The following is a 20064-nucleotide window of genomic DNA, read 5'->3' on the forward strand; positions in this document are numbered from 1 at the left end:
TCTACAGATCAGTTCTTTCAGTGACGCTGTGTGTTGACTGCTCGTGTGTCATGGGTTTTCTGCAAGTCGTGCACCCTCAGGAACATTGTGATCCCTTGGAGAGCTCACACCCTGTCAATACCACAGACACACTTCCATTCACCTCTCCTTCCACTACATCCCTGCCCTGTGCTTTTCTCCTTATATATTTGAGGTAATGATAAGAATTGACAAGGACAGTCGGTGTGGAGCTGTGCTGAGTGTGCCCTTGCTCTGCAGTCTGCCTTTATATTTGCAAGCCAATTAGTGAGATTAGAAGGCATAATCAATAGGGCCACCTCATGCAACCCCAGCATCTTCTCTTCAGAGAAACAGCTACTGCCTGTCACAGCAACGGGAAGACTGTTTCAGGCTCTGACACCTTTTCTTCTAAAGACAACCTCTTCTTTATGATGTTAATTTATATCAGCTAAACTTCACCACTAAAATTCTGCATGATATTTTTGGTTACAACAGGGCGTCACTGGGGGATAACTGTTGTTTTTTAAAGCCCCTAATGTTGTCATGGATTACCAGCTCCGGGACGTGATTGATTTTGTCAGAATCTGTCGTCGGACTCTGGATCACTGCAATAATGTTTTTTTCTTTAAGATTTAGTGGACCAACTTGATAATTGATTCATTGAGAAAAAAAAAATATATTATTCAATGCAATTAAAAATCCTTACCTCCAGAAATATGATGCATCATCACCTCGGCCAAGGAGGTTATGTTTTCGTCTGAATGTCTTTGCTAGTTAGTTAGTTTGCAGGATTACAAAAACACTACTCAACCGAAATCCATGACATTTTGTGGAGGCGTGGGGCATGACCCAAAGATATGAAGTTATTACATTTTGGTGTAGTTACAGCATTCTTTCCACTTCCTTGGGCTCACATTGTTAGAAAGGGAATTTTCTCAGAGAATAATTATTGTATCTTGATTAAAACAACAAGACATGTTTAGGAGACCGATATTTATGACTGTGTGCAATGTACTGCTGATCCAAATACAAATCTGGATCCGATGAATGAGGTTTGAGACTGTTGGGTGATATATGTACTCCACTGAGTGCAATTATAGTTGATTATTCAAGCTCATCAGTATATGAGCTATAAACATTAAAGCTCAACCTGTGACATGCAACATTACCTCTTACAGCTTTATGTCTCAGTAATTAAAGTCCAAAGCATCAAAATCTAATTCCAACAGGAGCCATTGTGCTGCACAATGATTACTTTAGGGATGGACGTCTAATTGCCAGTTGGCAGTAGGCGCACACCGTTGTATTCTTACTATAGGAACTGATCTGTCTGTTCCTTCCACGGCCATTGATAATCCTTTATTGATTTTATTAACCTTAAGAAACTTTTAATGCTCAGAAGTGTGTCATAGTTTTCATCTTGCAGAAAGTGAGTAACGTAGAGTAGAGTGTCCTCAGTGCGCATGACACAAGGTAACACGGCTGCACTCAAGTGATAGTGTACACCCTCGGTTTCCTGAGGACTACCTCAGCTGCAGGACGCACGGAGATGCGCCTCTCCCCCCCTCCCTTATGTCGTTTTATTGTTTCTCCGTCCTGATTTGTAGCAGGGAGTTGTCTGAGAGGATGCAGTATCCACATGAAGGCTGCAGCTCCAAGCATGCAAAGCTCAAGAGGGTCCACCAGTCCATACGAGCATAATTGGGGCTTTTCCTGCGACGCGTAAATCTGCAAGTTGCATAATTTTCGAGCGTCATTTGCCGAGAAAAACATTTTGGTGCAGCGGACCCAGAGGATACAACTGCTGCTGCCGCTGCCGCTGCTGCTGCTCGCATTGGCACAAAGACGCGCGTCTGCTGGGATTGGAGCTGCAGTCCACTTAACAGCAGCTGCAGTGCCACAAGTGCAGGAGGAAATCTGTCAGGGAAACTACGCGCCCGGTGCTCTCCTCCTGAACTCTTTGGTGGATCGAGTGGAGCGTCTTTTATTTCAATCTCCTGCCGCCACAGAGAATAATGATCACTTCTTAACTACAATGAGACAACGTGCAGGGCTGAGTGGAGGAGCTGTGTTGGAAGAAGTGCAGTGAAGAGGAGAAGCAGCACAGAGACTTCCAGGAGACCCGCAGACGAGTGGATGCCGCCTCCGGTGCGGAGCTGGTCGCTGTCCGACGCGCGAGTGGTGCTGAAATTTGGATGATGCCCGGCCAGCGACTGCAAGGCTGCCGCTCCCTGCACCTCAACGAGGACAACGGCCGCTTCGTGCTGCTCGCCCTCCTCATCATCCTGTACCTGCTGTGCGGCGCCGCGGTCTTCTCTGCCATCGAGCGGCCCTCGGAGCTTCGGGCCCATGGCCGCTGGAACGGGACGCTCCTCAACTTCAGCGAGACCTTCAACATCAGCCTGCGGGACCTCAACTCCTTCCTGCGGGAGTACGAGGCAGCCATCGCCGCCGGCATCCGGGCGGACGCTCTGAGGCCACGATGGGATTTTACAGGGGCTTTTTATTTTGTTGGAACTGTGGTGTCGACTATAGGTGGGTGATCTATACAGTATGCAGCATGAACTGGTTTCCCAGTGGCCATTGCGTCCATTTGGTTGCAAACATGGTGTCCTCCACATACTTGTTGAGAAGGAAAGGCAGCTTTATTCAGAAGGCAAACAAAACACAATTCAAAACAAGATAAAAGAGATTAAAAAGAGTAGAATAAAAGAAAGCATGCTTGGTGCATGTGGCCAAACCCACATGAAGTCTTATAAATACGCAATAAACTCCAAACATGCCTTGTAATTAACACACACCACATTTTAAGTAGGAATGAGAGTCTAAATAATATTCATTTTGTTTTCTGATGAAGGATTCAAGTCAAATGAATTGGAGAATGGTCATTATTTATCTGCCCTCTATTTGTTAAATAAAAAACATTTCCTCACTGGCAGTCTTGGTGTCAAAAGCATTGGTGCTGCCATCCCTTTAGGCTCATTTCCTCCCTCTGGCTTACGTACAGAATAACAGATTAACAATTATTTTCCAGTCATGTGTTACATTTTGGCTGTGAGGCCCTTTGGCAACAGCGGCGACATCTGACCCCCCCTGCCATTTGGAACGCCACACTCATCCCTGGCTATAGGACAGCACCCGAGGGTGCAGTCTTCTCCCCCTTTTTGCCACATTTCTATTCAAACCAAGAGGAATGTCAATGAGAGGCCCCGTCTGCTCCCCTCTCGTTTAACATTTACTGTGCAATAGGTCAGAAAAGAGCAACTGTCCCTGCGAGGGACAGTTGGTGTGGCGCACTGCATGCCTGATGTTCTGGTGAACTCACCCCCACCAACCAACACCACCTACCATATCCCCGGCAGCAGCTCTTGAGGCGACAGCAGCTCAAATTATCACCTGGAGTGTTTTAACTGTGACGAAGGGAGTGATAAGGAAAGCTGGCGGCTGCAGCAAAGTGAGAATTGGCTCCACATGAACACATTAGAACCTATCAGAACTTTATTGACTTTAGACCAGTCAACAGAGCTTTGGTGGCTCTTCCACTTCTCTGCTCCCACATAGATAGCTCTCAGGGAGCCGCTGCACTCAGCTCACCCTGTCACAGGGGAGACTGTGTCTGTGTGCACGTCTGTGGCAGGTTTTAAAAATACTCTTTGCTCCACTTGTCACGCCACCTGAAAAGCAGATCATGTACAGTGACTTGGATGCTTTAGGGTAAAAAGAGGGTGATGTTGATCTCTCTCTACAGTATTTGTCTTTTTTCATTTGCAGACATGTTTTGTATCTCTGTCTGGATTTCCATCTCGCTTTGATCTCCACCCCCCCAACCCTCCGGCTTCTGTGCTACTTTTTCTGCATGCTTGTGTGTGCGGCTGTTATAAAAGAGATCTGTGGGCCTCCCCACACGGCTCTTTATCAGAGCGGCATCCCCCTGCGCACTCCAGACACTCCTCCAAAAAAACCTTCCCGCCTCTGACTCTGCCATGGCAGAGGCTTCAAGTCAGCAGCGACACTTTGCTCTCCCTGATGTGCCTCAACCATATCACTTTGAAAAATGAAAAAAGAAGCTTTGGCCACTTGAAGCACTTGTTTACCCACTTGTTTACCCATTGGCTCTGCCACATTCACTGGCCAGTAGTGCAGCAAACAAAAGTGCATCGCAGCTTTTTATTTAAGGAGACCTTTTTTGTATTTCCATAATTTCAGATCTATGACAATGTTGGATTTCCGTAGTAAACAATTAAAATTAATGAGGTAAATGTTTATCATAGTGAGAATAAACTCACTTTGAAGGAAAACAGACAGTTAGTTTCCAATGTGTTTTTCTACTTATGCGACAAGCTGACGTGAAAGACAGAATCCATCATTATGTCACACAATTAGCAGCTAATGACTATAATATTTACCGAACAGAGATGTCCTGCTGTTGCTGCAGAGCTTCATGCCTTTCACTCTCACTGCTCCGGGTCAGATTACACACCGGCAGGTCGACATTGCTGTTTTGAAAATCAAACTAACTGGAAAAAGTAAAACACTTGAGCAGTGTGATAAGAACTATCTAAAATGATTGGGTTAGGGTTAGGAAGTTATGGGGAGGCAGGGTTTTATGACCAATTCAGTTGCCAGGGACCAATCAAAACACGTGATTATGTCGCCCATCTTAATATACAGTGTCCAGCAGAGCATCAATATAAAGATACGTCTGTGCAGCTGCTGACAGAGCACACTTAAAGCTGCAAACAAAGTAAATTATTCCATGAAAAGCCTATTTGTCGAAAATCTATTTCTCTTTGTGGGACATTATCCCAATGCAAAGGGACATAACGTGTGCAGTGTGAAGCACAACGTGGCAGCGAATCAAATCCAAGAACACTTATTATACAAGGGAGTGTAAACCATCTTTCTGAATCTGAATCTATCCAGGTCATATAATAGATCCATAAACAACAACAGGTGTCTGAGAGCCTGTTAACATGTTGACCTTTGCATCTAATTCTCAGCACCACTGTGTCTGTGTTCACTCTCACGAACGCAGCACCTCTTGTTTTTCATCTCGTTGAAACGCGGGTTTGTCAGTATCCAATTCTTGCTTGTGTTGTGTTGTCCTGCCCTACATTTTCAGACAGAGCCTCCCCGTTTGCCTGCTCATTAAAAAATAAACAAGAGTCTGGTCTGTAAATAGACTCTCTATTAATATCAAAAGTTATTTGTAATTCTCAGGGCTGATTGATAACCATGGACTGCCAATCAGGACATGTCTCTGAGGTCCTTTGCGGGCCCGTATGTCTCACGGTAACAGGAGACATTTGGGAGAAATACTCTCTTAGTTTTGAAGGATTCGGGTGAATACTTGTCAAGGGTACTTAGTGAGGGCGCTAAACTTGCTGAGATTGAGTGGAACAAATCACATAGGACGGTGAACTGTTCGTCGGTTCACAACACAATAATCCACCTGCAGGTTTGGAGTCTGTTTCCATCTATTCCTGGACTTATAGACCCTGTATGTGCTGTTTCTTCTTGCCCCTGGCAGCCACTGCAGCCTCCTGCTCCATCACATTCATGTCCACCCACTCAGAGAAGTCACAAAGGCAGGTGAGGCTAAAAGGACAGTTTAACAAAAACAGTAGGAAGCGGACCTTTACACAGTTTCCCCCTTTAAATGAGGCCAGATTTAGACCCTGTTCACCAGTTACGAAATGAGGAGAAATGTCAGAGGTGGGTGGAGTTAAGAGAAGAAGAAATCCTCGCTGTCAGAGCTGTGCTGCAGCAGAACGACTGTGGCTCTTCCCTCAGTTTACTTGCAGGCATAATCTCTTCCATCACTAACCATTGATTTAAATGGGACCCTTAAGAATCCTTTCAGTGGCTTCAATTGAAAGTGTATTTTAAAGTCTGTGCTGACACTGTAAGAGAGGTGTTAAGGCAACTCTATTGTCTATCTCTGTTGCAGTTTGTTGTGTTGCATTAGGTGCACAGGAAGCACAGATCAAAATATAGACTTAAACTGCAATACTCAAAATGTCTATATTAAAATGGATCAAAGGATTGTGTCATGTGAAAAAAGTTCGCTAAAAGAGATGAACCCACAGATAGTTGTCATTTAAATGTGCATTTTAGCCTCTTTCAGCTTATTGTTTTGATTTTACTGCCACAATGTATATAGACGAGATTACTTGTCAAAGATGCATCCGTCATTATAGCTAGTTCCTTTCACACTGATGTACATCCAAGTGTTTAGTTTGTTGCTTTAAAAACAGGGTGAAATACCGTGACTGTCAGATGAGCCTGGCGCAGAGTCTGAATTTCGAATGGCATCACTGTAAGATGGGGGCTCCCATATATATGTCAGTGGGAGGAGGTGGTGACACGTTGTCCATATTTATATGCAGACACTGGGTGGGCTATGGATGGGCAGTGTGGGACCTCTAGGTAGCAATAATCCGACCTAATCCATTCACTACAAAAAGGCCAGATAGGACATGCAAGTTATTATTTACCATGTGTTGTGTTATTGTAATGTAGTCTGGATTATGTTGTTTGGCTGTGATCACAAAGTCATTATTGGAGCGCACAAAAACAAGTATATCCTGATAAAAAGTAATTCTGTCAACACAAAGCGACTTAAAGCTTATTACAAGAACAACAATGATTTCCCAGGTCCTGTCCCATGATCCATAGTGTGAATAAACAATCAGAACTAATGGCTTAGTGGGTTTTATCCTCCTCCTTGTCTTGTGCCAATTTAAAATGTGCTGAATTGGCTTCAGCGTCTAAATGAAACAGGCTTGTAAGGTTTGTGTGACTATTACACGCTTGTCCGACCAAAGCCAATGTGTCTGGAAGAGAGCCGCTCACCACGTTTGTCCTCTATACTGTACAATGCCACGCCTTGTAACTCACGTCTCTCTTTGAGGCTACCTCACCTCTGAGTCACCTCAGACCGGTGGAGCGTGCCTTTGGCATTTAAGCAGTGTGAAATGCCACATGACAGACGGGAGTGGATTCCTCAAGGCTGTCTGTGTTTTTGTTTTGTGTTCTCGTTTAGATTAACTGCTCGGTGCTGCCTCGTCAGGACGAAACCATCTGTGTTGCTGCTACTGTGTCTGTTGTGAGCGTTCCTCCAGGAGGTGGGTGGGAATTCGGCCTGCAATCTGGGAAAGCAGATTCATTGGTGCAGAGCAACTCGTTCTGTTTCTTCCCACAGCGCCGTTCAGACGGCCGCACACAGGCCTGACTCCTCTTTCTAAAATAATCACGAATGTTAACTTTGCTCCTTCGTCACGTTGAGCCCCTGCACACTTAATATGATGGTATGTGTTTCTTTGGGAAAGCCTTGTAATGGTGTTACAAAATAGAAGCTGCTCATATTGCCCGAGCAGCACATTACATAGTGTGGTTCGCTTTTTAAAACCATTTGGTGTCTGATGCCGTCTTCTTGCCTCCTCTTAGATCTTCATAGAGTGAAGTCACAGAGGCAGATGGAATGAATGCATCCATTTAGATTGTGTGCAGTCAAGACTGTGTCTGAATTAATCTAGTTGTTGCATTATGTATCTAATTCCTACCTTAAAGGGGAATTCCAGTATTTTTCAACCTGGGCTCTATGTTAATAAATGTGTGTGTGTGTAAATGGATGGTTCTTTGGAATCAGTCCAGTAGATATAGGCTTTGCCAACTGCCGCTTACACAACAGCAGTGACTACAATGTAATCTTGTGAGGCAACAGGGAAGGGCCATGAAATGTCCACGGTCTCAGAGATTTTTGTTCACCTGTGAAAGGCTCAAATTGTTATTCTGCGTCCTTGCTTAGAGTCTGGCAACCTTACACGTGCCTTGTTATCTCTTTTCGTAGGAGCTCTCTGTTCGTATACTCCGGCTCAAAGAAGTAGGGACGACCATCGAAGTCAGATGCCTCATTGTCATTGTCCACATCAGAAAATGATTTAGAAAATGATTCAGACATATTTCTCTCAGGAAAATCTGAATTCCTCTCTCCAAGTCTCTCAATGTCATTAGCATCAGTGTCATAAATCAAACGATACTTAAGGTGCCAACAAGGTGATTGCTATTCATCCTATCGCCAAAACAGATGCAAGCTTGTAAACAGACTCACTGCCCTGCGTCCTAGTGTTTGTGCATGTGTGTGTGTTTATAACCTTTTCTATCATAAACACTGACCTGTAGACCTCATGGGGACCAAAGCCTGCTCCGAATGAAGTAAAATGTCATTTCTGAGGTCCTGGTTAAGGTTAGGCGTGGGATGTGGATTGTGGTCATGGCTAAGGTTAGGGATAATGTTCTGGTTAGGCTGTCCGCGATGAATTAAAGTCAATGTCAAGTGCAGATAAGGATAGCTACTCCAACCTGTGTGTGTGTGTGTGTGTGTGTGTGTGTGTGTGTGTGTGTGTGAATCGTGTGTCTAAGATGCAACCTGCTGAGAGTGTCCACGCTTCTGTGCTCTGTCACAGTGGGTCATAAATCTGCCCTGACACGCTGAGGCATGTACTCCCCCACAACCAGGAACTCACGTGGTCGAATCATCACGGCCGAGCGATGCCAAGATCATTTTAGAGGACACAGCACATTTTCTGAGCTTCTGATTAGCATTTCACTGATTCTGCTCTTTGCACCAGAAAGCCAAGGAGAGGATAAACTCTGTGTGCTCTCTGCACTTCCCATCCGGGCTAAGTTCCTTTGAAAGTTACTATTTTGATCATCATCAGTTTCACCAACGATGATGTGAATGCTGACTTGCAGCTATGAGATTTTTAAACTCCCCCCCCCCAAAGAACAAAAGTCCTTCTCTCTCTGAACATTGGTAAAAATGTCACCTCGTTAATAATAACAGGTTATTATCTATGTTAATAACCTAAGAGCAAGTTGGCCAACAGCGTGATTTGGCAGCTGTCCATCTGTCTTTGTGGTGGCAAGGAAGGGTTGCTTGTGTAAGAGCAGAGCGGTAAACATGCTACAATAGAGCATCTTTCAAATGACTGAACATAAACACTGGAATAGTATTAAATGTAAAATTGATAAATCAAATGTCAGAAATGAGAAGTCTCAAATCCTTGCAACCCATGGGAGAAGAGACAAATGTGGATTTTGACGATGACCTTGAATCAGTGAGACGGTTGGTCATGATTAGATTACAATGACAAAGCACTTTGTCTTCCCTGGAGCTTGATCATGGAGCACATGCTATTAGGAGTTATGGATATACGATGTTAAGCAGTTACATACAATTATTGAGATTAATCACCTGCAATTTAAACGCTACAACTAGTTAAAAAGAGGTAGCTGCTGTCCATGTACAGTATGAGACACTTGTGTTCAATGTCTCTATATAATCTACCTACTAATTCCACAAAAGTCTGTATTTCCATGTGTCTTTATGTGGAATGCAGATTTAGCAAAACCGTTTATCTTATCAGCTTCACACTTGGCTTCTGTTAATGGCCCGAGCAAGTGCAGAGTTGGATAAACTACAGCAGTGGTCCACATAATTATATTCATTTTTATTTCACCATATCGCACTGAAACAGACATTCAAGTGGGTCGCAAGTGATGATTTCCGTCATGGCAGCAATGTTCCCTAGTTCTTTAGCATTTAGTCGACAATGTAAAAGCACAACGTTCGTTTTGTAGCTGCCCTGTAAGTCAAGATGAATTACAGAGCTTTTAATTTGAATAGTTGTAAACTGGGGTCTAAAGATTGTGTCAATTGCTTAACAGACCTCGGAAATAGCAGTAAATCCTGAATCATTCAAACTTTATACTTCAGTGCTGATAAACCAGGTAGGATGAACACAATGTTTTCTAACTTCACTCTGAACCATAGACTGTTTATAAAAAGCTTTGCACACAACGTCCGACACACAGTAAATTAAAAAGTGACTCACTAATGACAAGGAATAATTCTGAAGTAGCTCTGGAGCATTAACACAGGACAAGAGAACAGAACATTCCAAACAGTCAGGTTTAGAACTGCCAATGCGCTCGTCTGTGTGAATCAGAGGAAGCTGTGCTCCTGATCCTTCTTTATCTGGAGAATAATGTTCTACCAGTAAAACCATTTGAGCTGCTCAATTAATCTGCCACCCTGGAAAGTAGAAGGATTACACACAGACGAATGAGTTGCTTTGACCTCATGCCAGCATTCAGAGATCACTGAGCCACCGACAGTCACTGACAGAGTCACTTTCTCGGACTCACAATGGGCCCTTTGAGTTAATAGAAAGTAAAACATAATTTAATTGTGAGCAGCAGAGCAATGCGTCATCATTTCTATGAGACACCTCATGGTGAAAAGCTTCTATGATCCTGGCTCATTATTGCAGCTGTCAGTCATTTAGCAGGACCTGACGGGAATCCATTTTTTTTTTTCTGATTTGCAAGGCCATAAATTTCAGGGACTTGTGCTTTTGCATTAGCAGTAATGAAAAAACATTAAATCAAAAGTCCACCAAGCTCAAGAATTCAATTCATGGCGGCATGTGATTTTCAGAAATGTCCAAAAACCTGGAGCAGCTGTAAAAGACTGACAGTACAATCAATGCAGCGAGTGGTGGAGGTAATGCTTTCAACAAAAATGTACCCAAGTAAAGTAAAGCCTATTTTCCATTGGTCAGAAAATCCACTAACATTTAGACACACTGATTTTTCTGCTCGAGTAACTAAGTACTTGCTTTGAAATATACTCAAGGTATTATAAGTAGAAGTACTTGCAGAGTATAGCCTGTTCCCTATTTCATAAATGTGGTGAAGGAGGTGGGGTCTAATGCTATCCGCCCGCTCTGATTGGATCAGTGGACCGATTCCACTTGAAAATATACATGAAAAACAATGTGAACACAGATATTTGCTGATGGTGAAATCCTGAAAGTTATAAGTTCCCTGAAATAAATCTACTTAAGAACAGTAACTGGGTAAATGTAACCTACTCTGTTACATCCCACCACTGAAGGTAGCGTTACCATGGTACTGTATGAGCTCCAGATCTGTGTTATCTGTGATGCTGATCACGCTGACCTGAGGGGGATAGTGTTTCAAAAGCTCCACCTGAGCAGGTGTGTTTGCTCTTGGGAATAATACAAGAGGGGCGTTATGTAGCCAAGCTTTTATTCAAACATTGACAGTGCAAGATAATAGGGAACACAAGGACATCGCCTTCAGATCCATCAGGGAGAAGCTATTAATTCGACGAGAGAATGACTCCTCAGTCAAATGAGAGGACAAAATCTCTGTTCCCTGTTTGCAGATGAACGACGAGGCAACATGACCCTTAATTTTAATTTTGCTTTTACAACCGCTGTTCTACCTTCTCTGTGACACACCCTGTTTGTCCGGTTTTCGTTTTTTTTTTTCTCCTTTTAAAATGAGGTGAGCCTGGAGAGCAGGGGAAAAAAAGAACAAACTTTGGCGCGGATCCAAAGTCAAGGCAGCCTTTTTTTTTTTTTACAACAAATCAATATGGACAGCGGTGAACTCATCAATCCTCCTGGTTTCGCTTGGCCAAGGAATTAAGTGGCGAGATGCGATTTAAAACAGCGAGTCCTGGTTCAGTCAAGACAGAGACAGAAGACGCAGGTGTATTGTAGGTTGTTGTACACCGACTGGGTTTGTGTTGCCTCGTCTGAGCTGCCAGTCTTGTAATCTATGTGTGTATTGACCAGCTTTTATGACTCTAAGTTACATCTTTCATTATGATCACCACAGCTGGTTATTTTCAATTATTACACAGCCATGAATAACAGTGAGAACACTCATTACAGGGCTTTGACACGCAGAACACATGGAATTAATGAATCGTGTGTGGGTGAGCTCTGTGAAATTCAAGGCCTCTTTGTTTCGCTTGAGGGCCCCATAGGATATAATGTCGGCTTCGGGGGATTTATTCATATTTTATGGCATTTGTTTAATGTACACAGATTTCAAACTAAACTTGTACGGGACCCTATTATTTCCTCGCCGTGTCAGCATTTTCCCACATTAGAAATCCAGCATTTTCCCAGCAGATGGTGCAGCAGTGAGGTCCGCCAGAGTTGCCGTCCCCTCAGCCCTCCACCGTCCTCTCCGCAGACCCCCCGCCAAGCCGCCCCGTGACTAATGGCTTCCTGTTCGTCGATGAAAACACAGTCATCAGCGGGGCCGGCATGCATGGCTTTTTCTGCTGCTGCTCTTATCAGGCCAATTAACGACCATTCCCTGTAGTGGGAAGCAGTTGAGAGGGAGCTTGTCTATTAAGCCCATCCATTTGGGGACATGAGGAAGCGACGGGAGGGCAGAGATTTGATTTTTGGTTTGGAAAACAATTCCCATGATGAATCTTTGGGTCCATTTTCTTGGCTCTGGGGAGGGTTGTGTGTGTGTGTGTGTGTATGTGTGTGTGTCCTCGATGACATGCAGTAACCTTCAGTTTCAATGCTACTTAGACAGAGTAGTGAACAGTGCCTGTCCTTGGTTTAAACACAGAAACATGACTGAGTGCTTTTAGTGGCCATCTACTCTCATGTGGCACCATTAGGAGTTTTGATCCCCTTGAACTGGCTCTTTGGGTTTTTCTGCGGTTCTGTGTAACCCCTCTGTAGCTTTTGGAGATTAAATCCAACTGTCTCTATATTCTCTCAATCATCATCTGACAACACTCACACATACCGTCTCTTACAAGAGGAAGAAATGTGCTCGGCACGTCCGATGGTCGGCCTAGTGAGGTGGATTTCTAGTACAATGAATCAATAGGCCTTTTCAATAGGTCAGAAATCAATCTGTGGAATCAATAGGTCAGGAAAACAAAACAAAGACAGAAAAGACCCTAAAAGGCTCCCTAGAGCTAAAGAAGTGTGGTGATTTGGAGGATAATTTCTTGTTGGTTCACCAGCACAATGCACCCATTTCCAATATATTAAATCATTCGATTGATTTTTTACTATACATTTCGGTCAAAGCAATTTAAAGATCTATGTAGTAAGTGGGAGCTAGAATGGCACTGAGTAGAGCTCATACTTCTACCAGGGTCCAACAGTTCCCTCGGGAAACCACATTTAAATTCTCCAGATCGACAGTTTGTATTCGGATCTGCACCAAACAGCACACACTCATATCAGTCCCCTAAAAAGACATTTACATGAGAATGTAAAAAAACAACAACACCCTATCTCACAATGTTAAAGAAAAGGAAAATAACCTCCAGCCCCCGCTGACTTCATTCTTGGATCATACCACACCCCTCCAACATTTTTTGCATAATCCTGCTAACAATCAAAGAAAATTTCATGATCTTTTTTTTTAACACAGACCCAAAATGCAGCACACGAACACAGCAGGTGGATGGTAGTAAAAAGGTTTATTGTTCAAAGCTGGAGCTGGGGTGGTGGTGGCAGTCAGTGGGGATCAAAAAGTCCTGGCAGGGTGAGGCTGGAGCAGATAAAGGTGAACAAACGGAAGTTTCACAGCTGATTCTGTGGCAAAGGGAGCATGGGGTAAATAAGTACAACAAAACTAGAGATATGTAGTCACAAAAGCCGAGAAGAGTTACCACACTGGTTAACTGGCAACGACAGGGGAGGTGAGCTGAGGTCTTATAGAGTTGATGAGGAGATGAATATCAGCTGCACAGGTATACCACGGGAGGCTCCTCCCAGCTCCAGGTGGAGCCACCAGGGACGGAGACACTGTGGGGGAGGGGAAAACACTGAGCACAAAAGGAGGTGGAAAAACCTGGTCCTAACCAATACAATCAAACAAAGAAATGATTACCTTGGTAATAATGCATAGATTTCCATTTCATACATTTCCCTAATTAATTTCCAAATGAATTAATTAACTGGATGGTCTACTGAATTTTAAAGAAAAACACCCATTGCAGAGGCCCAGAGTCTAAAACTGAAAGATGCTCATGCAGGTTACAGATTATGACTAAATCAATGATGACTTGGTGACCCATGAAAATATCTGTGCAAATGTGGACTGAGGCTTTAAAAATTACTAGTTATCCCAATGATAATGTGAGATTGGTGTGGAAGGGAAATTTAACAACATCTTGCAATCTTAAGTGAAAAAAACAACAAACTATAAATGGACCTTGTTGAAAACACAACCTCTGTGGTGGAGCTAATCAGTGGGCTTGTGGTTCCAAAGTTGTTAAGTATTTGGAAATGCATGAACATATCGTTGCTTTTGGTCTTCTCATGTGATTTGTTGACAGTAACAGAATACCACCAGCCTCCTGGTTTAACCTCTGATCTCACTGTAGGTGCGTTGAACGTATGCCAGAGTAAATTCGACTTCCTGCTCTCTGAACTGTGGAGAGTTTGGACCGTACACGTTGGACCATTTCACAGCTGCTGTTCGCTCCTTCCTGTTTTGAAAAACCTGTTGAGCCTGATGGATTTTGCACCGTTCTGTTTCCCTCAGAGTGGTTCCTTTGGTGTAAAATATGATGACTAATTACTGTTTGGAGGCGAGTCCTCTACTGAGGGTAGTAAGTGAAATGCAGACCAGTCCATCAATGCATCTATTAGAGGCACTCTCAGCGGTTTGTGCTATTTAGGTCCTGACTTTACTGCCCCCTTTAATGAGCCATTGTAACTTGCCATTGGGCTGTAATGAGAGCTGCTCAGTCTAAATTGAACGAGTGCCCCTCAGAACATGTGATCTCACCTCGATCCCTGATGATAGACGCTGACCCGAACGCTGGAGTCACTGTGGTCCGCTGGCAATCTATCTCGGTCTCTCTCCTACATTTCATTTCCCCACAGTCTGATAACCATTAACGCTGTTTCTCTTTCTCTGCGCAAAACTGTCTGATCAAGTTCTGTAGGATTAAAGTCTCATCCTGGCTTGGAGTGGAAAGTGTTGCCTGAGGTCAGCAGCAGGATCATCGGTCTGTTCCGGGCGACTCCACCCATTCGTTGTTTGGTATAAATGAAGAAGTCTTTGAGAATAAAGTCACACAGTGTTGGCGTGTTTGGTTTCAGCTCAGTCCTTTTGCGTTCTATTATTGTTCTGTTGTCCCTAATGCGTCTTGACACAGTAGTCTGGAGTAATGGCTCTGAAATGCTACACTGAATCGATGCCTGGTGCCTTTTCCTCTCTTAGGTAATTTACTCGGTAATGAGAGACGGTGCAGAGGACTGCCTCTGTGTGGACTGAGAAGATGTAATCTGTTTTCCCTCTGATTCAGTTGGGTTAGAGAGTCATGGGCGGCTAATTAATTAACTATATGAAACAGGAAAATAGGATTTCACTGAAGGGCTTAATTTGGGTAATCGCTGGCCCTCGCCTTCCTGTTTGCCTACAGTGCCTGTCTGTGTGTTGCTGAACTACTGTAAGTCACTTTCTTTAGCTGATCTCAGACAGGCAATGAATAGCAGATATTCTCCTGACTTTCTCCGGCGAGGCTCTGGACTTTCTCTAGAGTTTCTGCTGCCAACCCCATGGTAAAAGAAAAAAGACAGGGAAGTGAGCTCAGGTGAGAAAACAGCCGGAGATCTTCTGGAGGAAGGAGGCTCCACGAGAGATTGGGCGTGTTGATGACGTTTCTAACACCCGACAGATGCAAAAATTGAAAAAGAATACAAATATCTCAGGATGAAAAGCTGTGCCTTCCATGTAGGCATGTAGGCATCACCAATGAAGATGTCAAGAGAGCTTTTGGGGATGTGAGCTGATGCCTGTGTTCTGTAAACAAAGACACTGCAGCAGAAATTATATATTACGCCCTGTCTCTGCTACTGCATCCCCCCCCATCACCCGAAGTGAGAGGAGAATCTCCCGCTGCGTTCTTCATGTGTGAAAGGCAAACTCCAGCGAAAGTCTCTACCTAATTCTCACATCTTCTGTACTTCATGCTTGAAAACAGCTGTTCACAAAACTCTAGATTTTTCAGCGTCTGATGTAATGTAGAAAACCTAGAAAAAGCCTTTCTGTGCTGGTGTGTGTGTGTGTAAGAGACCATAAGATGTGTGTACACGTGGGTTTATGTTTTTCCTTGGCTCTAAAACACAATCTGTATCAATCAGCGTTGATCTAAATGACCCGGCGTGTCAACAGCAAACCCACACGAGAGTGGTTTCCAGTGCGAGAGATAAGGTCGAAAAAGCCATTTTGAGCATCATAAAGGAAGCACTGGCTGGATATTGATGTCATTTATTACCTGACAAGGATGGTTAGAGACAGATTCATGTTTAAGGGGGGAAAAGGCGCTGCCCTCATGTTCAGAGAAGACTGAAATGGAGGATGGACATGATGAAATGATCAATTAACCTTGGCCTGGAAGTGAACTAGTTGATCTTTCAGCACGATTTTATTTGTTGGGTGACATTGTGTGTGGGTTCATGTGTGTGTTTGTGTGTGTGTGTGTGTGTGTGTGTGTGTATGTGTGTGTGTGTGTGTGTGTGTGTGTGTGTTTGTGTGTATGTGTGTGTGTGTGTGTGTGTGTGTGTGTGTGTGTGTGTGTGTATGTGTGTGTGTGTGTGTGTGTGTGTGTGTGTGAGTGAATGGGTGTGTTTGTGTGTGTGTGTGTGTGTGGTCAAATTGACCCTGGAATATGACAGAATGGCTGATGTGTGTGTGAAAACAAATAACCGTAGAATGTACACATGTAAGAGGAGAAAGATTGCACTTGTGTTAGATGTGTGGTGCATTAGTAAAAGTCTCTTTCTAGCTGATGAATATGTTCAGATTTGTAATAATTTATTTGTATAAATTATTTTTTACACGTAAGATGCTTTAGATTAAAACATTGATGTTTTGTATTGATGAAATCAATGATGCCATAAACAAGAGTTTACAAAATGGACTAAGATCTGACAATTGTGTCCCTGGAGAAATCTGAAGGCTCACAAAACCACTATGATAATTATATTCATACAATATATAATGTTTCTATTTATATTGTAACTTCACTGCAATTTGTGCTTTTCAGCAATGGCAATATTGGTCAGGCTGGTTCACCACTTATGGTTGGAAAAACTTATGATAATATTATTATTATGTTGTGAATTACTTCAAAAAATATTGAAAGGCTTAAGGGTTGACGTTTTTGTATTTGCTGTTTGTGTGTAAGTGCTGAAAGATTCATAAGCTGCACCTGTGACACTCCTCGAAACTGAGAAGTGCTCATTCAACATGCAACAGAATCCATAAGCATCCTCTCCTCTCCTCCTCCATCCTCTCATCTCCGCCCCTCTCCTCTCCTCTCCTCTCATAACCCCCTGCCGCTGCTTGAACATTCAGTCTAATTGACTAAGAAATCAGAAAATAGCAGGAAGCCAAACCACACAGCCCAGAAAAAAGAAGGATTCAAAAGGCTTACCTAAGCTTATTCCCGACAGTCTCCTCCACGCAATATGACCCCTGTGTCCTTGATTTTCCAGGCCCCACCAACTGCTATGAACAGTATAGAAAATACTGTATAGAAACATATGTTGTATACACAATAGCATATGGCTTTGTGTGCAAACATATACGTTAAAGGAAACTCATTATGCTCATGTTCAGTTTCATAATTTTAATGTTGGCTATTAGTTGAAAAGGTTTACACGCTTTAATGTTTAGCAAACACATCACTGTCCTCAGACTGCCCATTGCTGCAGCTCCTCTTTTCAACCTCTGTCTTTAACACTTGGTTTCAGCTCATGTCTCTTTAAAGTGCTTCCCAATATAACCCAGTCTGCTGTGATTGGCCAGCTGGCCCAGTCTGTTGTGATTGGTTGACTCCTTCCAGTGTGAATACGAAATGTCAAAATCGGAAAAAGAATAATGTGTCTTCAATATCATCTAACTTATGACAGTGGCAAGTTCCTGCATAGTGGGAATAACAATTAATAAAAAAGTGTGAGACTGTCATTGGATACCACCCTTCTTTTTAATCATGGTTTATACACAGGTCCTTCCAGGTCATAAACATTTCTTTTATTTTGTTCTACATTCAGTATTTGTAACTTTTGGTTTCCCATTTGTTGCTACCTCTCCTCATTATCTCTTATTTCACAGCATACATCTTCATTTGCAATGCAGAACTTTCTTATTATTATTTATTACCTTTATTACTTTTCTTTACCTTGCTCTCATTACTGTGACTTTCACAATTTATTTATCACAAATTACCCCCCCTAAAATTATCCCCCAAGCTTTGACATATTATTCATTACTGCCACAAATATTTACAAATAAGATTTAAGCCTAATTTAAAAACGCTCATTTAGATTTGATGTTGTTTGGCTTTCATGCACCACTTCCCTCGTCTCAAACCAGCAACATAATATCTTGTGAGGAAACTGCTCACATCCTGTAATTGAAACTGTATTTTTAGCCTCGCTCAGGGAACTCACTGTCACTATTGCTCCTGTGTCTCTGCAGGTTTCGGGATGACAACACCGGTGACAGTCGCAGGAAAGGTGTTCCTGATCTTTTATGGTCTTCTGGGCTGCGCTGCCACCATCCTCTTCTTTAACCTTTTCCTGGAGCGCATCATCACTCTGCTGGCCGTGGTGATGAAGGCCGTCAGGGAGCGACGCATCAGGAACAGCGGTCTTCTCCCGCCAGGCATCCGCCACGACTTCTCAGCCTACTCCCTCCCAGGCTGGAAGCCCTCTGTGTACCACGTGATGCTGATTCTCGGACTGTCAGCCATCACTATCTCCTGCTGTGCATCAGCCATGTACACCCCCGTTGAGGGCTGGGGGTACTTAGACTCGCTCTACTTCTGCTTCGTCACCTTCAGCACCATCGGCTTCGGGGACTACGTCAGCAGCCAGACCGCCGCTTACGAATACCAAAGCCTCTACAGGGTGGCCAACTTCTTTTTCATGCTAATGGGCGTGTGCTGCATCTACTCGCTCTTCAATGTCATCTCGATCGTCATCAAGCAGGTGCTCAACTGGATCCTCGAGAAAATGAGCTGCCTGTTTTGCCAGCGCTGCAGTAACGCCAACGCCTTACTGGGCAGACGCAACGCGATCCGACCGGGCTCCCGGGGTCGGCAGAGTCGGTTCGGCCAGCCGTCCGACTCCGAAGGACCTTGTGATAGTGACACTGAGGGACGAAGACTATCTGGGGAGATGATCTCCATGAAAGACCTGGCAGCCTCTAACAAGGTGTCGCTGGCCCTCATGCAGAAGCAGCTGTCTGAGTCAGCCAATGGATATCCCAGGACAGTCTGTGGCAGCTCGCGCCATAATGGTTTCTCCGGGGGGGTTGGCGCCCTCGGTATCATGAACAACAGGCTGGCAGAGACGAGTAACTCCAGGTAGAGGCCACAGTCAAACAGGACTATAACAGCTCCTCGCGTCAGGCTGTGCAACAAATCCCGACGCTTTGGAAATGGATCACCAGTGTAACTTGTTATGCATGATACATTTTGATTTTTGAGATACTTTCGGAAATACAAGCTTGTGGTGATGATACAGGTAATGACTTTGATGGTTTGATGTTGATGGCATGACGAGGAAACCACAGAGTCAACATTAACAAATACATTAGTCGATTGGGAAGCATGGGGACCACCCATCACCCATTTCATTAACCTTAAACCCAACCCAGAACAAATATATCTTAAACATCAGTCCGTAGAAATAGTCTGTTGTACACGCTCGATATATTACTTGACCGAAATCCTCTGAGCCAAGGGAAGTACACGGTGCAATCTTAATTCTTCATGGGAGTTTGCCAGTTTATATGAATGTACATATTTAAAGCTCATATAGACATGACGAGTGTAATCACTGAATGATATAGCACATACTGAACTATGCATTTTACTTTTCATGCATTTTTTTTGCACCATTTCTAGACCTTCAATTGATTGTGCAATCCCCATTCATTCTTGACACGGGTCAAGTTTCTACCCTCAGGTGACTCCTTTCATTTCTTGGGCGGTGTGCAGAAAGTGAAGTTTGTGAGCGTGGCAGTGATGTAGCTGATTTTGTCGGGGCTGTAGCGAGGGGAGGTTTTAAGAGATTAAGGGGCTACAAAGAGTAGTTGCCCTGTTCCTGGAGATGGAGGAAAAGAGCAAGGCTGAAGAAGGAAAATCCATTTCTCGTGAGAGAGGAACTGGTATTCTTA

At 43.6% G+C, this 20064-nt stretch overlaps 1 protein-coding gene across 1 annotated transcript; it reads left to right on the top strand.

Annotated features, from left to right (window-relative positions):
* The first annotated feature begins 2195 nt into the window (after nt 1-2195).
* On the top strand, nt 2196-19381 carry kcnk12 (potassium channel, subfamily K, member 12). Its single transcript, XM_053436797.1, has 2 exons — nt 2196-2535; nt 18361-19381. Exons 1-2 carry the CDS (start codon nt 2196-2198, stop codon nt 19251-19253), a joined length of 1233 nt encoding a protein of 410 aa, XP_053292772.1. The 3' UTR covers nt 19254-19381.
* The last annotated feature ends 683 nt before the right edge of the window (nt 19382-20064 follow it).

The sequence above is a fragment of the Pleuronectes platessa genome, chromosome 12 (genome assembly GCF_947347685.1).
Source record: "Pleuronectes platessa chromosome 12, fPlePla1.1, whole genome shotgun sequence".
In the NCBI taxonomy this organism is placed as follows: domain Eukaryota; kingdom Metazoa; phylum Chordata; class Actinopteri; order Pleuronectiformes; family Pleuronectidae; genus Pleuronectes; species Pleuronectes platessa.

Bases quoted from the DNA above. Each gene is read 5' to 3' on its own strand.
- kcnk12 (XM_053436797.1), top strand. From the start codon at position 2,196: ATGATGCCCGGCCAGCGACTGCAAGGCTGCCGCTCCCTGCACCTCAAC. The intron at 2,536-18,360 runs GTGGGTGATCTA...GTGTCTCTGCAG, and splicing joins AACTGTGGTGTCGACTATAG to GTTTCGGGATGACAACACCG.